Source organism: Haemaphysalis longicornis, unplaced genomic scaffold, assembly GCF_048455015.1.
Source record: "Haemaphysalis longicornis isolate Haplotype H1 unplaced genomic scaffold, Haemaphysalis longicornis Haplotype H1 scaffold_6, whole genome shotgun sequence".
NCBI classification, from domain to species: Eukaryota; Metazoa; Arthropoda; class Arachnida; order Ixodida; family Ixodidae; genus Haemaphysalis; species Haemaphysalis longicornis.
This window is the reverse complement of record NW_027526407.1, coordinates 28,278,869-28,300,963: the sequence shown is the minus strand read 5'-3', so window position 1 is coordinate 28,300,963 and position 22,095 is coordinate 28,278,869. Positions and strand designations below refer to the sequence as shown.

The 22,095-nt window shown below is 49.0% G+C and overlaps 2 protein-coding genes across 2 annotated transcripts in view; both read left to right on the top strand.

Moving 5' to 3' along the window:
- The window catches only part of LOC144142389 (uncharacterized), a 462,336-nt gene that overhangs the window by 425,607 nt on the left and 14,634 nt on the right, over window positions 1-22,095 (top strand). The window contains exon 6 of the mRNA XM_077673870.1: window positions 21,967-22,080. Coding sequence (XP_077529996.1) covers window positions 21,967-22,080 — 114 coding nt within the window. The remainder of the gene's footprint in view (window positions 1-21,966; window positions 22,081-22,095) is intronic.
- Window positions 1,412-16,468, top strand: LOC144142393 (uncharacterized). Its single transcript, XM_077673881.1, has 3 exons — window positions 1,412-1,673; window positions 4,210-4,314; window positions 9,717-16,468. Exons 1-3 carry the CDS (start codon window positions 1,561-1,563, stop codon window positions 10,558-10,560), a joined length of 1,062 nt encoding a protein of 353 aa, XP_077530007.1. The 5' UTR covers window positions 1,412-1,560; the 3' UTR covers window positions 10,561-16,468.

Sequence of the window (22,095 nt, the reverse complement as noted above, 5' to 3'; positions counted from 1 at the left end):
GGAGGTGACATGGGTGATATGCTGCTGCCGTCGCCGACGCCCGGAAGAGCGGCGACGAAGCGCGCAGAACCGCGTCCCCGGGTAGCTCTTGCAGGCGATCGCGTACTCTACGAACTCGCAGCTGCTTTTTAAGTGACCTAAACGTACTCTTTGCCTATAGTCGTCACCATAACAAGTTTTTTTTAGGTGCGGAAAGGCGAAAAGAAGCGAAATAGAACCCAAACCCTGCACGAGCCCCTATCAGTCACGCAGCGCAAATCCCGTCAACGCCGCGGAGAAGCGGCGGCAGGCGGCGCAGCGATCGCGAAGCTCGAGGCGTATAGAGATAAGAAAATTGAAGTCGTGTAATGGCATTGCCACGCCTGAAAAAAACATACACACGACATCTCGCCACTTCAGCTAAGATCGTAAGAGGACATGCGAGTGGGGCAGAGAGTACGAGAGTTTCCCGCAGCAGAACTTTGGCCAGGCTAACCTTCGGCGAAAGTGGACAGACGGAGCGCTGGTGTTCCATGAAGGAATGGATGACACTCTTGTTGAGTGTCATAAACTTGAAAAAAGCACAGGGCGTGTTGTGGGTAACAGGCTTCTGTCTGGAGAAGTTGTTCAAATAGTGCACAGCTTTGTTGTGCGAAGCGGTACACCAAGTGGTACACCAAGTGTACCCGCTTGTTGCGCCAAGTGGGTACACCAAGCGATGGAAACACTGGTTTGGCGTTACAATGTGTCGCGCTACTTACAAAACCCAGGAGACACCGGAACATTTCTTGGAGGCACTCTGCCGTGAACACCCTCCAAATACCTGAATACACCTTGTTCAATATCTCAGAAGTAGACCAGGCAATGGTTAGAATGGATTCTCTGGCTAATAGGACCAAGAATGTAGTTGCCGAGAGCACCGTGTAATTGCCCCAAAAGGGGCTGAACGGTCTTACTCATCTTTATTAAAAATGTGTTTCTCTCCAATGCACTGCTATATTTTAGATGCGAAGCACCTCTTGCTCGGGGCTGTGTCTGTCGGCGTCCATCCGCACCTCTCCCCCTCTCCCCACCAGTTGTGCGATAACGCCGCTCTCCTCTCCCTCTCTCCACGCCATCTGTGCGATAGCGCGCGCGCTGCTCCTCCTTCCCTCCTCTCCTCCTCTTTGCGCGCCGTTCCCTCAGTGGCTGCTTGTCCGATTAACTGAATGGACGCCAACAATTCTGACAGCGAACTGGCTGGCACACTTTCAACCAGCGCCAGCCAGGTCACTCCCAGAACCGCGAGCACCTCTGAAGACAAGGCTGCGCGGAGGAGAGCTCGAGATGCAGAACGCAAACGTCGACGCCGAGCAGCGGATGCCAAACTTCGAGAAAAGGAAGCCGCTTTAATGCGCCAGCGTCGAGCAGCGGATCCCACACTGCGAGAACGAGAAGCCGCTCGAAGACGCCAGCGTCGAGCAGCGGATCCCACACTGCAAGAAAGAGAAACCGCTCGAAGACGCCATCGTCGAGCAGCGGATCCCACACTGCGAGAAAGAGAAGCCGCTTTAAAACGCCAACGTCGCCAAGCGGATCGGGATGCCGCTCGTCAACGCGACCGCGCGTCGAAAGCAGCCGTGCGCACGACGGTCGGCGCCGACGCACGTTTCAAGCGCAAGTTCCTGGACCGGAGCTTCGGATATAGCGGCAAGGTGTGTGACAGACTCTGGTTGCTTTGCATCACCACATAGTTCCCTTCGGGGAGATGGTGTAATTTTTTTCTTTTCTGGGGGGTTTAATGAACATTTTTACGCTTCCATTTTGAATTATGGGGCAGTTCCGACCAAGGGCCTTCTCCCCAAAATTTTTTGAACTATGCCTGCGTCAAGGGGGAGGGCACTTGCTCAGTATTCTACGGTGGACGTTCTCTTCGCTTTGTGATGCCACTGTGGGTGTGTGCTGAGCCATAGTGAGAGAAGAAGACAGGCGCAAAGGGAAAGGGTGGACCTAGTGACTGCATTGTTACCGAGAAATGTGTGTTAGATACACGCACTGAGGTCTGCGTAAGGTGTGTGAGCACGCTAACGGCAGAAGTCGATATTAGAGGAGTGGAACAGTGCATCCTGGCTTAATGTACTGTTCACGTAGCAGTGCAAACATGGGTGTGTGCCAAATCATGGTAACTTAGAGAAGAGGAAGGAAAAAGTGCAAAAGATAAAAGGTGATAGTCAACAAGAAAAAACATTCAGGAATAGGGCACTGCTGCTTTCACAATCACTACATTATAAAGGGTGCCTGGGTGTCGGTGTAATTCTTTTTGTAGTGAAACAACTTTCCAACAGAAGTTTGGCCGATAGTATTGCCTGCACCGCCCTTGCCGTTACAGGAATCGGTAACAGCATTAGGCCTGTGGTAAGCTTTGCAACAGTCGTGGTTGCAAGCAATTCATGCGGGAGAAAGGCAGCGCACGGCTCTTATTGGGGAAACCAGAGGCTGGGCTGAGCAATGACGGATTTTATGACTCCATGTGTTTCTCTCCCTGTACAATTATTTTGATCGCATCACCACTTTTTAGGGGCACTCATTGTCGCGACATTGTGCTGCATGGAGAGAGAAGAAGAATGGACTGCATTAGCTGTTGCTGAGTTGCAAACCATCAAAGAAAACAAGCATGGCGCGGGCTGGTAAGGAAGCCGAGAAAGAAAAAAAAACAGGGGGAGGCAATAATGGAGGCAAACTACCTAGTGGTGAAATGGGAAGGGACAGCGCTACAAAGCAGCGAAAGAAATAAAGGCGGAAAAGAACGAAACTCTTTAATACCCCTCTCACACGGGCACATTCAATCGCAATTGAGTGGATCCAAATCGAGCTTACTCCGAATCAGGTGCTGCTACGTGGCAGTTTCAATCGCGATCGAGCTCGATCCCGCTCGAACTCAATCCTGGTTCCTCAAGTGTGATCGAGGCTTCCAAGCGCGATCGAACGAAAGCGGCGATACTCTCGTCCCCGCTCAGTAATGGCACAGAAGGTGACAACTTCAACTAACGCCACAAATTGTGTCAAATACCGCATTTATTCGAATATAAGCGGTCACGATTATAAGGCGAGGGTGGAGTTGAAGGACCCAAGAAAAAGAAAAAAAGTTTGCACACTAATATAAGGCGAAATAACGAAAGAAAAAAGGCAACTAAATTCCCTACCTTTCATTAAAGCAGACACCAAGTATCCATGAACTATCTGCACACAACGATATTTATTGGGAGCGAGACGGAAGTGCAACTTAGAAACTGTCTTCAGAGGTGGTGGCATCCAAATCTTCCTGGTCACTTGCGCACTCAAAGAGGTCATTGTCCTCGGCGGCATCAAGAGCATTTGAAATGCAGCACTTGCGGAACGACGTCTTCTGTTTGCCCCAACGACGCACGTTGTTTTCGGGAACGTCAAACTTTCGACCCGCCACGTTTCCAGTGACTTCCGCCTCTGCTATGACTTTCCTCTTGAAGGCTGCATCGTAGTGGCAACGACGACTCGCCATTGCGCTGGTCGCGTGAAACAAGCACAGAGAAAGAAAATTTTGCAGCGGGGACTCCGAGAGCTGGCTCAGCTTGTTGACATGGTCGAAGGCGTCTGCTGCCATGACCTCTGCTGTATCGCAAACTATTCAATACCCTTGCAGTTACGGAAACTCGGTAATTACTATCTGCAAGCTGCCTTTGTGTAAAATTTTATGCGTTTTATTCTGAAATTTGTTTGTTACATTTCCAACAGTGTCGTTGGACTCTTTTGGAAGCTTGGAAATGGTTGGATGGTGGAAACCAAAACTGTCACACCAATATCGGCATATTGGGATACTAAGCCTCGAATATAAGGCGGGGTATGACTTTGAGACCGCACCTTTTGGAAAAAAACCTCGCCTTATATTCGAATAAATATGGTAACTTGACCCAAATAAGCATGCGGTAACATTTACATAGTTACATATACCTACGAGCGTGAAGTTACCAGATGCCGGCCGCAAGTACATTGTTAGCGCCATCTGGCGTACACGAGTGCAACCGGTGCAACTTCTCGATCGCAATTTAAACATACCATGTAGCAGCGGCAGTGCATCGAGTGCGCTCGAAAACTCGATCGCGATTCACTTCAATCGCGATTGAAAGAGCCCGTGTGACAGGGGTATAAATGCCAATTGGATGCCACTCGGTGCTCCTTCAAGTAATTCCGCTTTTTTTTTGTCCTTTCCTGCAGCGCACCGGTGTTCGAGGCCGGGGAGAGCAGCAGCCACATCTCGCTGCCGCCAGACGCCGCAGCGGCTCTCTCTGCACAGGGCCAGGCATTGCTGGCGCAACAGAGGTGCGGGCTTGGGTTTCCATCTCTGCTTTTGGGAGCTGTTTCGCTGCTACAGGTGCCCACAGCTTTTTCTCTAAGTGGGCCGTTTAAATTAGGGGTGTGCAAATGTAATTTTTCAATACAAACTGAATATGATTAAGGCAGAAAACTGACTTCAAATATCGAATCCAATATCAGATATGTTTTTTACCCTTACAAAATAAATGGTTCGAACAGAATTTTAGTGCAGTGCAGCAGGCTAATTAACTCTTTCGGGACCGCCCGAAAAAGTGATGAAAAAGTGAGGTCTCGCTACAAATTTTTTATTACATAAAGCAAAGGCACCATCCTACCTTAGCATATACCAAAATGCAGCAAATTATATGTTCTTTGACATACAATACCAAGTTTTACTTCAACACTGACAATAGAACCATGAGAAAATCTTAAAGTAAGAACTTTGTAAAAAAACTACAGAAAAAGACAGAAAAAAGCGTAAAAAAGAATAAAATTATTTCAGGATATACAAAATCTAACACAATGCTTTGTTTCTTCATCGCGAAAGTTTGATGCAGCTAGGTGTAACTGGTTTTTTGTTTTGTGCGTGATCTCTTTGGCACTAGGGCCATGGCTACGTCATCGCCCAGGTACACGCTGGGCTTTCGTCTCGGCGAAAACTTGATCCCTTTCTGAGATGGTGGCAGGAGATCACCACCATAGATAGTTAACACCCTAGCGAACAAATATAAACCAGCCAGAACATATTTCAAGCGCACATACCTACTCCAGAGACAATTGAAACCGAAACCAACACCCACCTTTGAGCGCGATTTGATGTTCGAGGCTGATCGACATCTGAATCCTCACTCGAGCTGAAATCCGATCTCTAAAGCCGCATTCCGACTCTTCACTGCCACTCTCATCGTTAAAATCCACAGTAGAAGATGAAGATATGTAAGACGAGATGAGGCGGATTTCTTATCGCGCTCACGCGAGTATGACGCCATGTTTGTTTACATTCGAAACTATTGCCCGCCAGAATAAAATATCTGATGCGTTGCCGCTTGGCAATAAAAAAAGAAACTTCACAAAAGAGAAAACTATAGTTTTCAAACTATCTCCTAGATGTCGCTAGGTGTTCCATCGAGCGAAAATTTGTATTCTGCAGGCTCGTGAGACCATCGATCATATGTGATCGATGGCCTATGGAGCGGTCCCAAAAGAGTTAATTAGACCTGTAATTATGCGCTCGTTACAGATTATCATGCAGGATAAAAAATTAACTGCTCCACGTGCTTAGAAAGCATGCACGTTTTATGTGCCGTAAAACGAATGCAAAAAAGAAGAGAATCACAAATGTTTTTGAAATACAAGCCATTGACAGATAGACAAAGTTCATTTATTACGCACTAGGTCAGCTCACGCCACCTGCAAGTTGCGACATACAACGTATGGTTGCATTTACATGGTTGCGAAAGAAGCGCAGCAAACGCAGTTCCTATCGCATCAACTTCATGTGAAGCGCACACTGGCTGCGCTCTGAAGTGGCAACGAAATCACCGCATTATCTCACCGCTGCGCTAGCTCGCTGCGATGCAATTCTGCGCTGTGCAGCTATGTAAATGCAGTTGTGACGGGCCCTTAAAGGGCTGGCTCACTGTTTCCCCTGTGGGTGGGTCCACGCCGACTTGAGAGGAAAAGAGGCACAGACATGAGCGGGTATGAACAGGTAACAGTTATGTTTCATCAATGAGGGCTTAAACAGTGTCGGCTCCCTCACCAGTCTCAAGGACGAGGCGGTCGTTGGGCTCCTGGTCAGGTAGAAGCGTGCCAGGCGGGTGGCAGGTTCGGGGCCATGGAGGCGAGATCCTTCGCTCTGGCGCCCAAGTGCACGGGAGGCACCCACTCACCGCTGGATCGGGGGCTGGAGCGCTCGAGCCGGGGGACGCGTACTCCACTGGGCTGTGCAGGTGGTCTCGGAGTGCAGCTGCGGGCCCACTGGTCCGCGTTGGCGGAAGGTGCAGGGAGCGGCGCTCTTCCCCGTCTCGTTCTCGGGGCGGAATGCAGCAGCGCGCTATCGGATTTCTCCTGCGGCGGCTTCCCCCAGCCGAATTGCTTGGTGTCGGGTGGAGAAGGGGACCCCAGGGGCTTGATTCGACTTATTATGCCCTCCGCGGGTTGCAGAGGTGGTGCGTTGGGGAACAGACGAGGTCCGGCCGGTCATTGTTCGCTCCCCGTGCATACGTGACGCCATCACCAGTGTTGCGGGTGCTTCAAGGCTGGCTCCCCACAAAGTGCGGCATTGTACGCTCGTGGAATGGTACGAAAGGTGGCACCGGTGGCAACGACTGAACGTCACACAGTCGGTGGTTGCAAACCATGCATTGAGGCCATGTTTGGAAACTCGAAGTCGCCTAAACTTATAAAAATAAACATGATCAGTGAGAGGCTGTCGGGGAGCGGTGATCCTTTTACCTGTAGAAAGGGGCACACTGCGCGGTAATACCCAGAGTTCCTTGATGTAGGAGTTGCGAAACTTCCCATAGGCCGCATGCATCAAAATGTGGCCCCGCGATTTGTCTACTCTTTTGGATTTTTTCCGTACGGTGGTGCCATCTGTTGGTCATAAAACACACTATACAACATGGCTCACCGCTCGATGACCTTGGCAAAAAATGGTATTTGTGTGCTTACGTAAATTTGTTGTGCCAAAGAATCCAAAGGTGTTCAACCACGCAAGTGTTTTATGTGCATTCGAACCAAGAGTAGTAAAAAAATGCGACCGTGGGGTCAACAAGATGCATTGTCGTCTGCGCAGTGTCGTCTGCTGCATGTCATCTGCGGTCTTCCGGTGGCAAAAAAAGAGTTAAAATTTCGCTTTGACGGCTTCACACAAGCTTGAAAGGATTATTTAGAGCCACTTGATCAGATGCTGGCTTAGTTTTGGCATACAGTCTGATGTAGGCTGAGCGCCAACTGCAAATTTAGTGCTTCAGGTTGGGCCTATGTTGTGCCGGAGTGTTCGCACAAGCGCCAATCGGTCGAGATGCAGAAACAGTCGCAACAAAAAACCACAGTTAAGGAAGCACTGAATAACATAGGAGAGTACAAAAATAAAAAAACTATGCGCCTTGAAAATAAAGTTGTCCGTTAAATTGTCAGGTTTAACAATTACTGTGTTTTTAGGGTAGTGCTTGTGGTGGCCACGGTGCCACCACAAGCACAATCCAAAGCGGGGGGGTTCCAGGGGCAGCACGTTTTTTGAGGCAGAGTTTCCCAACGGCCTGCATCGAAGAGCTCTGGGTACTACCTTAGCTGCTTTTATCTTTTTTTCTGGGTGAAGCAGGGGCGCTGCTATCTGCAAGCTTACTTTATCTTTTGCTGGCACAAGAAGCGCTTGCAAGGCCCTGGGGAGCTCCATACCCCCGCACATGAGCGACCTTTGCGCCTTGCCTGCACGTACCAAGACACATCTTTTTTTATTGGTGCGTGCACACATGCGTGGGCGCCCACACCCTGGTGGTGTGTAACACCTGTCAGCCAGCATACAGATGCCTTCATGGGGGGTGGCATGTTTCACTAGTTGGGCGCTGCCACAATTTTTCACATTCCTCAACACTCTACTCACGCAAACATGCGGTGAAGGTTGCACCGCTACATCGATAACGATAAGTGAGCACTAGCGCTGTTTCGTCTAGTACTCGGGTCTAACACGTCTGAGTTTGAGGTGTATTTTCTGAAAAAAAAAAAAAAAAGGCGTGTTAGAATAAATTCGGAAGATGAGCACCACACACATTATACATTACTCGCTCGACTTTTCCAGAATGTTGAAATGTGACCGAATATTCTGGAACTTCCAAATATGCATTTTTCGAATCAAATACACTTCGATTAAAGAGATTATCTTATTTGTATTTGAAATTTCGAATATTCGCACACCTCTAGATTGAATCTTTGCAGTTGCAAGTTGGGCGAGTTGGTGCGTGTACATACTTAATCACAGTACGAAAGACAGGACAGACAGTGGAATAACCACAGGACAGAGCCTGTCCTGTGGTTATTCTACTGTCTGTCCCGTCTTTCGCGCTGTGATTAAGTGTGAATCTTTACTATAAAAACGCGACGGGGCCATCCGGCGGTGAGAGCAGCAAGGCAGAGATGTCGGTCGTCAGAGGCAGGAAAGGAACTGCGAGAGGGAGGAAGTGATGCAAAAGTGGACTATTGTCACAACAAAAGGCGGAACCAGAGGCTGCGAGAAGCGGCGTGGAAGGGAGGCACGCCACTGCTTTCTTTCGTAACTGCTCTAGGTAAGGAGGCGAAGGCTTTGGCCGACTGGATGGGTCGAAAATTGGGTGTTGTCAGGGCCAAGACGGGGCACACCAAATGGCCCTTGGCTCAGGAAAGATAGTGCTAGCAAATGAAAGTAATTGAGTTGGGTTCTTTTGGTTCCCGATGGAAGTTGAACCGAGGGCTTTCGGAATGGGAGATATGCATGCATGCTCAGTGCCACCACGTCTCAATGGCTGTGGCTGACTCAGGGTGGCCTAATGATTGCGTTGTGGCCTTTGACTTGGAATCGTGTTAGTGACATGTACTAAGGCCTACGTGAGAAACTTGTGCATGCTAATTACAGAAGTGGCAACTAGGCGAGTATCAAAGTACATTTCTGTAAGAGCCATGGTGTAGTCTTAACAAGGGTGACTGGCCAGGGCTCTTGGGCATAGCAACAGAGAACTTGATTGGCTATGGGGTGTAAAGCGCTGAAGCCAGACAGGTTTTGAGGCCCGTTGTAGTGGAGGGCTCAAGATTAATTTTGACCACCTGGGGATCTTTAATGTGTGCTCAAATCTCGTACACACAGCCGTTTTTGCTTTTCGCCTCACATCAGAAAAGCGGCACCTACGGCCCGGAATTGAACCCACGACCTCGTGCTCAGCAGCGCAACGCCTTAGCCACGGAGCCACTGCAGCGGGTGCAGTTCTAAGAGTTAGGTTATTTGCATCTCTTTTTAACATTCTGCAAAGCCTTTGGGCCAATGTTTACGGGACTCCTTTGTGGTTGATGCTGAACAAGCGGCATGCACCGCTCTGCCAACCCAGTGGTGTTGCGAAGTCATACAGTGCACCAGCCATTCACAATTTGCTGCAGATTTGCTCCAGTTATGGTAATTTTTATTAGTGTAGGGGAGAAGGGGGCTAATGCTTTCGTAGAAAGCAGTTTTGTGAATTCTTGTGACAGGCTTGCTTTTGTAGCTAGGTACATATGAGGTGTCGCACCCTGCCTGTGGCTCTTACGGTGTTGTGCAAAAAATTGTTGCATTCGTTCACCGTTGCAAAATTTTTAGGTCTAGATGCAGTGGCTGTGTCCAATTCGTGTGTTCATGTTGCACTTAACCGTTTCCTTTGTGTCCGATTCTGTCCACTCAGGCAATTTTTCAATGACCGCGAGGCAACACAACTCGAAAGGAGCCTCCAGGCTTTCCAACCGTGCCTTCAGCGGAACAGCCAGACTGCACACTCGGCCGTCACGGAAAAGGCGGGGCCCCACGTCTGCCTCGTGTGCAACAAGCACTTCCTGTGGAAAGGCAACCTCCAAACCCATATGAGGCAGCACACGGGAGAGAAGCCGTTTGCCTGCCGATTCTGCCCCGAGTGCTACACCCGCAAGTACAGCCTGCAGCAGCACGAGAGAACCCACACGGGTGTGAAGCCTTACACGTGCACCGTCTGTCACAAGAGCTTCTCCCGCAAGGCCTCCCTGATTAAGCACGATACAACGCACTCTGGGGAGCGGCCATTTGCGTGCAGCGTCTGCGACAAACGCTTCGCCCACAAGTCGGACCAGGCGCGCCACGTCCGGGTCCACACGGGCGAGAGGCCCTACGTGTGCAAAGTGTGCGACAAAAAGTTCTCGCAGAGGAGTAGCCTGGCCGCGCACGAGAAAACGCACGGAACGCATAAACACTACACGTGCAACGTGTGCGATAAGCAGTTTTTTTACAGGTGGTCCTTCGCGATGCATGAGAGGATGCACTCGGGCGAGAGGCCGCATGTCTGCGGTTTCTGTCAACGGAGCTTCGCCTACAAGAATGCCCTCGTGAAGCACGAACAGCGCCTGCATGCGGTCATCAAGCCCTTTGAGTGCACCACCTGTGAGACGGGCCTTCTGGCGAGGGAGCAGTTTGTGGCCCACATGAAGCTTCATGCTCTTCAGAAGCCTAAAAACCTTGAAGTAGTACTCGCAAGTGGGGCCTGGGGTACTGACGAGTAGTGCGATGCAGAACTTTTAAAGGGGCCCCGCAACAGGGCCTTTTGGCCTCAATGGTGTCGCCATGCGCCGGCTTTTGTAGAACTGCAACTAATCACGTACTAGTCGAACCTTAGTTCAAGACATTTGTTGTGAATGTAAAGCCACCAGGAAACTGGAAAAAAATGCATTTTTTTTAGTAAGCTCACGCCTTCAAGGGACCCAGAAAAGCTTTGTGAAGGTGGCAACCAAATGCATTCAGATGGTAGAACACAACGGGGGATTTTTGAGCCAAGTGGGAGCCCCATACGTTGTACGGATAATTTGTAAACAATTTGTGAAGATCGCCTTTCTCAGCCGATGAGCGCGCCGCCTCAGCGAGCCGAGTGCGGCTGATGCAACACCGACCGCGGCTGACGCAACAGCGAGGTGCCCCCCTGATTTGGCCGATCGTCGGTCGCCGGCAACGTCACTGCCATTGGCTTCCGGCTGCTCTTCCTCCTTCCTGCGAGATCCCGAGGCAAAGGCGGGTCCGCAGCGATGGACGCGTGCCTAGGCGCAGGAATGTAGCTAGTAGATACTGAATGTAGCTAGTAGAACTAATACTGAATGTAGATCACTAATTCCAATGGCATTGCATCGCTATAGTGGTAATACGCGACAATAAAGGCCTTTTGTAACTTTTACAAAAGGCTTTTCTGGGTCCCTTTAAATGTGGCGTTCATGTATGTGTAAATGGTGTACAAAAGAACGTTTAGTGTCGATGGCTCGGTGATTAAGTATGCTATTGAGCAGCTGCAACACGACAGCTACATAAATTTTTTAACCAGAAGTCTCACAGCTTGTAGCAATGTAGCGGGCATAATGGTAGCCCTGTATTGCCCGTCTTGAAAAAAAAAAAGCAATGAAAACTTTATCGAGTCAATAACTTGACCAATGCCTCTTCACTTGTGCCGAGCTGCAGTTAGACCTTTCGCCTTTGTTGCCTCAAAGTATAAAAGGATTTGAGGGGGTCGGCATTCTAATGCAGATTAGCTACGCTTTCCTTATTGGTAAATTAATCATTTAGCACAGCACTGTGTGGACTGACGGCGAGACAGACAGGACGGCTGCCTATTTTCGATGTTTTCCTTGGCCTAACTAATGTTGTCATTGTGGATTAGCTAATTGCTGGGGCGTGAATTGGACTCGCTGCAGAAGTGCAAGTAACATCTGCTTAGTTAGCCTCAGTGGACACGAATGAGCAAGATCCAGCCAATGCATGTGAAATGCACAATCATAGTACCTTCTAGTATGGTGCATTTGAGTGGAAATGCCCACTGCTCTGATAGTCGAGCAGTTTCCTGCATTGGGCAGGAGTTAGTCACGTATGATAACTCAATTAGTGGGGGAGAAATGCTTGTCCTCTATTTTTTGTGTATTCATTACATGTCTGGCTGAGGTATTTACTGTTCCTTCAAACGATCAGGCACCAAGCCCTTGGATTGTGCATGGATGTAGATTCAGCTGTGACATGTTAAATTATCTGCCAAGCTCTGCAGTGCCCATTTCCAACAAGCATGATGAGTGTAATCATAGTAACAGATTGGTTAAGGTAAATGCGCTGCCATAGAAAAACTGAATAAATATGAATTCTGGCAACGATGAAATGCTTCCTTCCTGTTAGACAATGACGTCATACTTCCAGCGTTTTCCATTACAGTTGAACCCCACAATAACGAAATTGGTGATAAAACGAAGAAATATCGTTACCACGGAATAACACAGTACGAAAAGGAAAATGGTCAGCAAAACACAAAATGAATGCCAAAATTCTCTCAACTTGCCTTGGCAATCCTTGCCATGTAGTGAGTGCATGGATGTTTCTTCGCAACGCAGGTAGTCCACCACGATGTCGTCGTCATGCATTCTTAGGGATGTCCGAATTGCGTCAAAAGCATTAAATACAGTGCGCGTGTTGGTCATTTTTCCCTTGAAGCTTGCACCCTTGTCCTCATTATTGTCCATTTCACGCACACTGCTTACAATAGCCTCGTCCGTCAGCTGTTCGTGCGCCACCACATTTTTGTCAGTGTGAATAAAGTAGTCGACACCACCGCTGCTATAAACGTTCTTGCTTAGGGAACAGAACGTGCCACATGCATCGCTGAGGAATGCAGCCACAATGTTCACAGCAGTAGCATCTGCATCATCGTGCACATTTGTATTAATTTATTAGGGTGGCGCTGTCAAACATTCATGTGGCATCTCTTGGGTGGCTTAGAAACCTGCATGGTCGAAACAGTTCTTGATCGCCGCTGGTCGTGTGGCAGTCCATGCTGTAGCCAGCATCTCGAGTGCCATAAGTGGGTTCACGGTGCCGTGCTTATGCTGCCAACTAGGCAGCATGTGCCCAATGAGTTATTCTCGGTATCTGCACTTCAAGCTTTGAATAAATTCCTGTTCAAGCAGTTGTAGCCGAGAATTGCAGTTTGGTGGGAAAAAGAGCACGTGACCATTAATCAGCTGAGCCTCAGTGGGGTGAGCACTGCAGTTGTCCATAAGAAGGCACAGTGGTCAGCCTGCCTTCTGCATGTCCTCAGAACAGACCTCAAGCCAGCTGGCAAATATTGTCCGGGTCATCCAAATCTGAAGTCTGCTGAACGGGGAGTGTGCGATTCCCTTTAAAGGACGACGAGGAGCGGGCGTTTGTCCTTGCCATCCATATTGGCACGCAATAGGATAGTTACACACAGAATACTATGCTTCCTTCTGCGGCATTTTTGGCTGTTAAAATCCGTAATCTTCGATGGGAGCATTCTATAAAACAAGGTTTCATCAGCGTTGTTTTGTCCTCGGGCTTGTATTGGTTGCGTATCTCTTGTGAGGCTGCAACCAAGGTGAGTGACGTTTCGGACAAGTTGGTGCTTGCCGGTTCTCTGGAGATTACCTTTGCCACAGTGTCTTGTTCGTCTTTAAATCAGTTTAGCCCCAGCCAGCATTGGCATGAAAGTTCTCATGTCCGAGAATGCTTGGGAAGTCCACTGCCTTATGCTGCAGCCCTTTGCCAGGTAGTGGCACGTTGTTGGCGTGTTGTTCGGTGAACCACGCGAACATGGCCTTATCGACGACTACGAATGCACAGACGTACCACTCCCAAGTGCATTCAAAATGGCGGCTTTGTTCTTCAACAATGTGGAGAGTGAGCTGCATGCGATGCCGTATTCTTCAGCGATGTCCATCTTCTTTTGTCCTTTTTCAACTTTGTTGATGATTTTCTTCTTCTTGCAAAGAGTCAAAAACTTCCACTTCTTGGCCGAGGGCAGCATCCCTGCTGGCAGAAACATGCTGTCTATCGCTTTGCTGCGCACCGCGCGATTGCATGCACTTCACAAAAGCAGCACCACACGATCCGTGTGACAGTGCACGACACACAAAGTGTACTAGTGGCTCAAAGTCGGCGTAGTGAGACACACGTAGACACGCTTTTAGCACCTGAAAAAAAAAAAAAAAACAGTCTAAACAATCAACAAGGTGGACATGGCAACTTCCGGTGCATGCAACTGCTTCTGAAAGCATGCAGATTGAAGTGTGCTGGCAATTTTCGTTATCGTGGGATTGCTGCCCAAAAACATTTCGTTATTGAGAGATATGAAATACATGGGTTTCTATGGGCATTCACTGTGGATCTGAAAATGTTTTCTAGTCGTGAGAATTCTGTTGTTGAGAGATTTCGTAATTGCGGAGTTGAGCTGTGGTAACTTTTTCTGGCATGAGTGCATGTGTTTACTTCCTTCTGTATTTGCCTTTACTAAAAGGGAAGAGCCAATTTCTGATACAAACCGAATTACATTGAAAACCATCTCGGGGGCCCTTTAAGCAGGCTTTTTCCAAAAATATAGAAAGCTCAAGGTGACCGGAGAATATACTGCAGTTATCCATGTTGGCTGGTGAACGATGGTGGGACAACCAGTGCTCTGAATGCTTTGTTGGGCTTTGTGGCCAGTATTGCATTCACAAAGACAAAAGGCCCGCTTCCGCTTAGCTTCTTGGCCAACTCTCCTTTGAAAAGATTATCATTTTTGGGAAGGGCTTGCAGGAATGACGTGAGAGCCAGGAACCTAAAAACGGTTTATTGAAGTGCCTCACATGCAGCATGCACCGGAAAGGCTTTATTTGAATAGATTATATTTCCGCGCAAATTGCAAGAAGTGAAAGAACTAACGTACTTGGTTACTTTGAACTTTGCCATCAGCTGGAGCTATTATCCACTGAAGTTGACTTCAATCGAGAGTACGTAGTTATTCTTGCTCCAGACGCTCTGCCTGAGAATCCACACCGATTATCGAGAGGGTTCTTAAACGGTTGGTCAGCCCGGCGTAGACTTTGCTCTTTGCTTTGCAGTGCTGCCTTGTTCCCTTCTGTCTTGCCGGCATGGACTGCAGTCTGTCGGCAGTGCATCCCTTGAACTGAGACTACCTAACCGCGATACAAAAATCAACAACCACCTGCTTTTTTTGTTTTTTTGCGAGAACGTTCGTTCCTTCGACATGAGAGGCAACTTTGAGGGCCACTTGTCTTCTAAAGCATTCCCGTGTGGTCACATTGAGCCCAATTGCCGGTGGCACCAGTGACAAGGAGTTCTCTTGGCCAGCTGATGCTGCAATGGCCTCTGGGTCTTCCCTGTTTGCCCTTGTGGGTTATGTGACACTACCAAAGCTTTTTCTTTAGCTACTTGAACATGACCCTGCGGTTTGTAGCCTTTTTAAGAAATGAGGCTGCTGTTTGTACTGTTCTCATTCACCATTGCAAGATTGCGCGTGTCGCAGTGATCTAGGGCTAGAGGAAGAACAAAGTGGGGAGTGGGGTGTTAAAAGGTATCCCGCTCCCTACTACAAAGTAGCATTCATGAGAAAAATTCACGCCCCACTCTTGAGCATAAAAATTTTTCAGCTGTGGTGCAGTGAATGTGATCTGGCCATCTGGGGCTGCACAAGCTACGAGTTCACTTATGATTTGAACACATCTATTCATGGCGTTTTAGTTATCAATTCAAGAGTGCTTATGCATTTCAGTTTCGAGTGACCATCTTCTGTGCTTTATTCTCTCTCTCTCCCTCTTGTTTGACACACACAAACGTCCAAAAATCAGTTTTTTGATGTATCAACGGGGCTCGAACTGCAAATGATTTAAGGCCCTTATAAGGTAGCATATGCCGCGAGGGAGACCCACTGGTGAAGGCGCTGTTACACAACACACAGCCGAAGCTTGTTAATTAGAGCATGCCAAATTATTTTCGGATTATTGCAACTGATGCTGTGGTCCTGCAAGTGGTATGCGTTTCTCAATGGGAAAAATTTCTATTTAAACACAAACGTGCCGGTTATTTCAAAGATACTGCACTGCCAAAATGTAATCAGGAGAAGGCGACCCACACGGCATCACTTTTAGCTTCAGCACTAGTTCCAAACAGCCCTACCTCTGAGAATTCTGCTAAGGCAGACGCCAGTACAGCGGCCTGGAGCAAATAACTAATGTCGAGATTATTCATGCTTTGCATCCTTGAAGGGACACTAAAGGCTGAATGAAACTTTATTTTAACTTAACTATCACGCTTTGTAGGTCTCTCAACTTTTGTTCGACGAGAAACTATGCATTATTTGCTCGGTGATGCTGAAGCAAATAAAGCTGGCATTTCTCTCCCCTGTTTCCCTTTCATTTCCTCGTGATGTAGTCATTGCGTCACAAAGTAGAAGCGAGGCAACGGTGCAATCTGGAGCGTAAGTGGTTCATGCTAATCCCTGATTCTGGCAAGGGTAGCTTTTAGGTTTCCAAGCCATGAACAAATCCGACGTTTCTCTGGTCAAGAAGGCTGACTTGGACTCATGATCTGTCACTGGAGGTACAGGAAATGCTTTTGAATGCTCGGGCAGCTGCTGTACATGTCTCTGCCGGCCACCCATACCACACCGAGCCGCCCGCAAGCGAGGCGCCTTCAGAAGTGACAACCGATGCTTTGAATTTTGTGCAAGTGCGGGTGCCCAGCACACCGTTGCGCCGTTCAGGCGGACGCCTTCACCTTACTCCATCTGGCATTGCGACCATATGAAGTGACGTGAAATTACCTTCTCTCACGCGAACCGAGCATGAAATAAACTTTCCAGAAGCTGTGTAGAGTAGTTCTCGTGGGCTCCCGGACCCAAACTTAACAAGGGTAGAGCTAAGAGACACGCACCTTTACAAATTATTTAGCAACAGTGGCTCGTGGCGTGTGGAAGAACACAAGGTCGGATCAGTTGGATAACTACCTGCAGTAAGTACCCTGTACCTTTTACGCATGATGTGGTTCAAACAGGGCGCGGGCACACTGTACAGACAGTAACATCCGTGTTCCCGCCGAGGTGAGCAGCTCCGGCGCGCGGGGATCACTGGGTAAATTCGCCGCGCCATCTACACTGTGCTCCGCGAATGAAACCCCCCTCCCTCCCCGCCTCCGCCGTGTTGGGAGTTTGTTGTTCCGCACGCCGCAAAAGAACCGTTGGCTGGCAGAGCAGAAAGCTTTGCTTTAAAACACAAAAAATAACAAGCTCCATAAATATCGAGCGAAAGCCGATCCCGAAGATGTCCCGAAGGGTCCGTTCGGTGCACCCTGCACCTCTCTCCTGAACCACTTCCCAGCAGTGCAAAGTCGGTTCCGCCATCCTGGAACCAGAGTTGCACTTTTTCCGCTTGCTCCTGCACCTCCACGCATAGAGATAATATACTGCCTCCACGGCAGGCAGTGCAGGGAAAACCTAGCGTCACTCCTTTATTTAGTGAGTTTAGTATGACTTTAGTGACGCTAGGAAAACCCTAGAATCGTCCTGCACCCGTCGGCACTCCAGGCGAACCGAACAGCGCAGTCCAAGTGCACCACCCGAACAAACGCGAAGTGCTGCACCGCCTGAACCTGTTCACAGGTGCAGGTGTATCGAATGGACGCAAACTGCTGCACAAATGGGGTATCCGAAAGGAGCCATAACTCCCGCGTCACTACCGGCTGAAAGACGATACATCAGATACATCGCGTTGAGCAGCTCGATGCACTGACAGGCGCAGGGTTTCTCTGCTGTCAGGACTTCGAGACAACTGCAAAGTGCATAGCTGCAAAAGCACTGGCCACCTCGGGAAACATAGAGGAACTTCCTCCATGTCGGGAAAGACATCGCTGCACTCGTTCGCACCACCTAAGCCACGCAACTCAAGATCCTGACTCAAGTTTCAACGCTCGCAAAAGTCGAGCTTGAGTGGGTGTTGCGGCTGCGGTGTTGAAGGGCTTTTGCACAACGCTGTGTCTATAGGTACGTCGGACGTACCCGCAAAATTTCTTAAAGATACGTCGGACGTACATGGCCCAGAGTGGCTCGAAAGGGGCGTTGCGCGAAACTAGCGTGGTTATCTCGAACCATCGACGGCAAAACCATCACGCGCTCGCTGTATATAAGTCAAGAATCTAACGATGCTTAACCTGACGCAGAACGTATTTTTTTTCTCTCGTGTTCTCTAGTTGGACCTTATTTGAAGGGGCGGTTAGAGCCTTCGCTGAGGCCAGAGATCGAATGTGGACCACTACGGGTTCTCGCAAGAGGGAAACAAAATCATGTGCGACGCGAGTATCTTTCTTTTTTTTCCCCTCATATGTTTCTGTTTAAAGCCCTAACCACATGGACGCGAAATCACGCGTCGCGCGAGCGTCGGCGTTCGGCGTCAACGCGCGGGCCCGCAGGAGGCCGGCGAAGTCGCCCGCCAGTCGCTGCGTCGACGGGCGTTGCTGGACACGTATGCCACCCTGCTGAAGTCGTTTATGAGCAGTTATTGTCGCTTCTTGAACTGCAATTATCAAGACTTTAGCTTTAGCAAAAAAAATCACTTGGCGTCTTTATTTATTGTTAAGTATACGTTGGCGGGCAAATATTGAAATGCTGCGAAATGTATCTCGAGCCATCACGGTCAAATCAGAACAAAATAAGATAGAATAATAAACGAAGACGCACCTCGCACAACTTAGTTGCTACTTGATTCAACCTTCATGTTGCGTACCGACTGCACGTTCATGAATTCAAATTGTAAGCAAAACAAATTTCAGCGCTGCCTTGATACTGAGGTTACCGCCGAACGTCATTTGTAGGTTGAAAGGTAGGGTACCCTGGCACCCTGTCTGTACCCTGTGAGAAAATCTGATCAAATCCTCACCGAAAAAAAAAAAAAACTCATCGCTAGGATTCGAACCACGGACTTTCAAAAACAGCTCTCAACCGCTCGACTAGGCGAGGAGACGAGATTGTTTGGAGAATTCGGTGTACCAACTGGGGCTGACCACGAATAGTGTCGGGTGTGCCTTCTTTTAAGTGCAATGCACTTCTTAAGCGACCCTGAACCTGCGTCCACCGGCGATGTCCGCGCGCAGCCTGGCCGCTGACATGGCACATACCCACGTGGGGGATTGGCCAGGAATCTCCTCGTCTTCCTTGGCAACGGGGGGAGATGGGCGCGCGCTGCCTGGCCGCTGACATGGCACATACCCACGTGGGGGATCGGCCGTGAGAAGGGCTAATGCACCTGCTTAAAGGAGTACTGACACGAAATTTCAAAGCTGAGATCCGCTCTAGCAATCAAGTACAACGACAACACAAATAGGTGTCTGTGAATAAATGCATCTTTCTTTCTTTGTAGTTGTGTGTGTGTGTGTGATCTCTCTTTCGCGAACATTACCGAACCGCACAAATTCAACTCGTGCATTCGCACTTTCACATTCTTCCCCTCGGGGAAATGCGGGGAATTTTTTGGTCGTATTTGAGAGATTTGAGCAGTGGGTTAACGCTTGCTTCTTGCACACCGATATCTTGGGGCCGAGGAAAACAATGTCAGTGCTGCACGCGATGTAACCACAGCTCCCTTATTTGAGTCAAAAAAAGCTATCGCTACGAATGGAATGGAATGCGTCAGAATTCTGGCGTTGATAACGCTTGCTCGTCACGCACGGATCTTGCTGACAAGCCACATTATGCTAATACTGGATGCGATGTAACCAGCTCACACAAAGCTATCGCAGATCCCCGATCTCCCCGATGAAAGCCGAACAAGCCACAAATGGATGAGCGCTTGCGAACAGAAATAGCTTGCAATTTTTCTCACGCTACCGATTACCGTAAGTTAAAAAGAAATTGATTGTTTTCTGCTGAAAAGAACGACCCCAAACCACGCGAAGACGGACGCTGCCGCTCGCTTTCCGATGCTCTCTCGCGCTCCGTCGACGCCGATATGGCGAGCGTAGAAATCGGCGTCGCTCGAGTTTCAGCTCGCGTCGCCATGCATTTCTTCGACGCGACGTCGACGCGAGAAAACGCTGAACGTACGCTGCATGTTTGGGCCGTGGAATACACCGACGTAGTTAAAAAAGTTTCGCGGATACATCCGAAGTATCTCAAAAAAATCTTGCGGGTACGTCCGACGTATCTTTAAGAAATTTTACGGGTACGTCCGACGTACCTTTATACACAGCGTTTACACAATTCAGTTCGCTGCACCCATGGCAAAATACCCTACAAAGGCGCAAAATACTTTCTAACGCATGGATGGGTGTTAGAGAAAGAAAGGGGAAGGGCAAGAGAAGGGTGTCGTCCACAGTGCTTTGAATACAACCATAGAATGTTTTGCAGGGTCAATTGGTTCATGCTTGCGATAAAGTAGGGCGCAGTAGGAAGGCGATCGAGAAAGAATAACAAGTCAGCGGGACAAGCGCTCTTGTTTTGCCTACCTTCCAGTCCTTTTCTATCCCCGTTCTGCTGTTATTAATAGTATTTTAACCCATATATGATTTCTAGCCACTGCCTCTTTTTAGATTCAATGCCTGCTGCGTTGAAGCACTTCTGTTGCTTTTTTTTTCTCTTAATACTTCACCGCTCTGCGGCGCCAACTTACAGTTCTCGATGACAATGATGATGTAGCCGCTAGATAAAAAACAAAAATATGCAACTGTGACGTAACTATAAATAATATCTTTTCCGCACTTACAAAAAAAAAGACATTCATGTGCTATATTCCTAGCTTTCGCTATAATTTTAAGTTTGTTATGTAGACCTGATACGTTTGGCGTACTTCGTTTGATAGTCAGCAAACAATGTAAAAACTTGTTTTTGATTTTTTTCTGCAAAGTTTTTGTCAGGTTGCGTGTGACTTTTATGTGCGAGGTTATTTCTGCTGATCGCAATTGTTAGAATTTAAGAACAAGCGCGCGGAAGAGCAGCGGTGTGGTTCGTAGTCAAGAATTATACGTCTGTGCGGTTCACACTTCCATTTGGTGCGTGTACGACGCCGTGCTGGCCGCCCGCCTGGCCGCCTGGTGCGAAATGTGAAAGCGTCGGTTCGTGTGTAGGACATCGTTTTTGCTGCAGGGGTGGATTGCTGCCTCGCAAAAGGTGATCCCGTGCCCATCTGGGCTGCCTAGACTCCTGTCTAGTCGGGTCGTACGGCTTGTGTGGCTTCGGTGGATGTGCTTGCAAGTGTTCGAGCAAAGCCAGGAATATTGAAAACGAAGAAGAAAAAAAAACGGCACAAAATAAGGGAACAGAGAAAGGAGGGTATGAGCAGGCACCCTGCTGTGTCATCTGCACCCTACTTGATGTGTTTCGTTGTTTTACACTGTTTATTTTAAATGCAGAGCATTTCTTTAACTCACGATGTCACCCGTTCTAGGCGTCCGTAGTAGTCCGCATCGCTCGCAGGTGCGCCCTCTCGGCGCGATCGTGGCGTGATAGGCTGAACGCACTTATCGCCGGGCTCTTTCGTCAGCCCCGCTCCTCCTCGCCTACTCTCCGCTCGCATCGCGCGCTCTCTCCACGGTCGGTTCGCGCCCAATAGGTAGGGGCGCGCGCGTCGCGGGATCAACAACACCTGTGGCGTGATCGTGACGTCAGCATCGCGCGCGCGTGGCGCGATCGTGGCGCGATAAAGGCGGGTGTCGGCGAGGCTGCAACGCACTCATCGCCGCGCTCTCTCGTCAGCAGTTGCCACAAGTGCAACAACATTAACGTAACGCAAACTACTTAACGTCGTGCGCCCCCGGAAATGCTCTGCATTTGATCGTGCCCCTCGCGAGGAGGATGTTTCTTTAATTTCTTGCTTGACGGGTTGCAAACGAATAATCTTCACTAATGCTCATTTTTTTAAAGCATGCACCAACTAGCTGAATCTTTGATTTTACCAGGACTATAACTGGGTGGTCAATTTTTCCTGCGCTGTTGCCTTTCTTGCAATGTGTTACCCCTTCAACCTGCCGTACACATGCTACACCCCGTTGGCTGAACTTGCGGTCGTCTTGGGGGCCATCAGTCTAACCGAGTCCAGTTCATGTTGCCTGCCGTCGTCCGCGCCCCTGTTGCATAGCTGACACTGAGCATGTGCCCCGTGCAGCGACCCTGTTGGCGACTGGCGGCCGCACCACGGCCATCGCCACAGTCATGGCTAATGGCCGGCGGGTACTCGTCAGACGTGAAGTGCAGGCCACGGTCCCTGCCTTCAGCGTGGGTACGGCATCTCTCG

What these genes read in the sequence shown, in the direction of transcription:
- LOC144142393 (XM_077673881.1), top strand. Translation starts at nt 1,561, where the DNA reads ATGCCGCTCGTCAACGCGACCGCGCGTCGAAAGCAGCCGTGCGCACGA. An exon ending in GCTTCGGATATAGCGGCAAG is followed by an intron (nt 1,674 to 4,209) that starts GTGTGTGACAGA and finishes CCTTTCCTGCAG; the next exon opens with CGCACCGGTGTTCGAGGCCG. An exon ending in GCATTGCTGGCGCAACAGAG is followed by an intron (nt 4,315 to 9,716) that starts GTGCGGGCTTGG and finishes CTGTCCACTCAG; the next exon opens with GCAATTTTTCAATGACCGCG.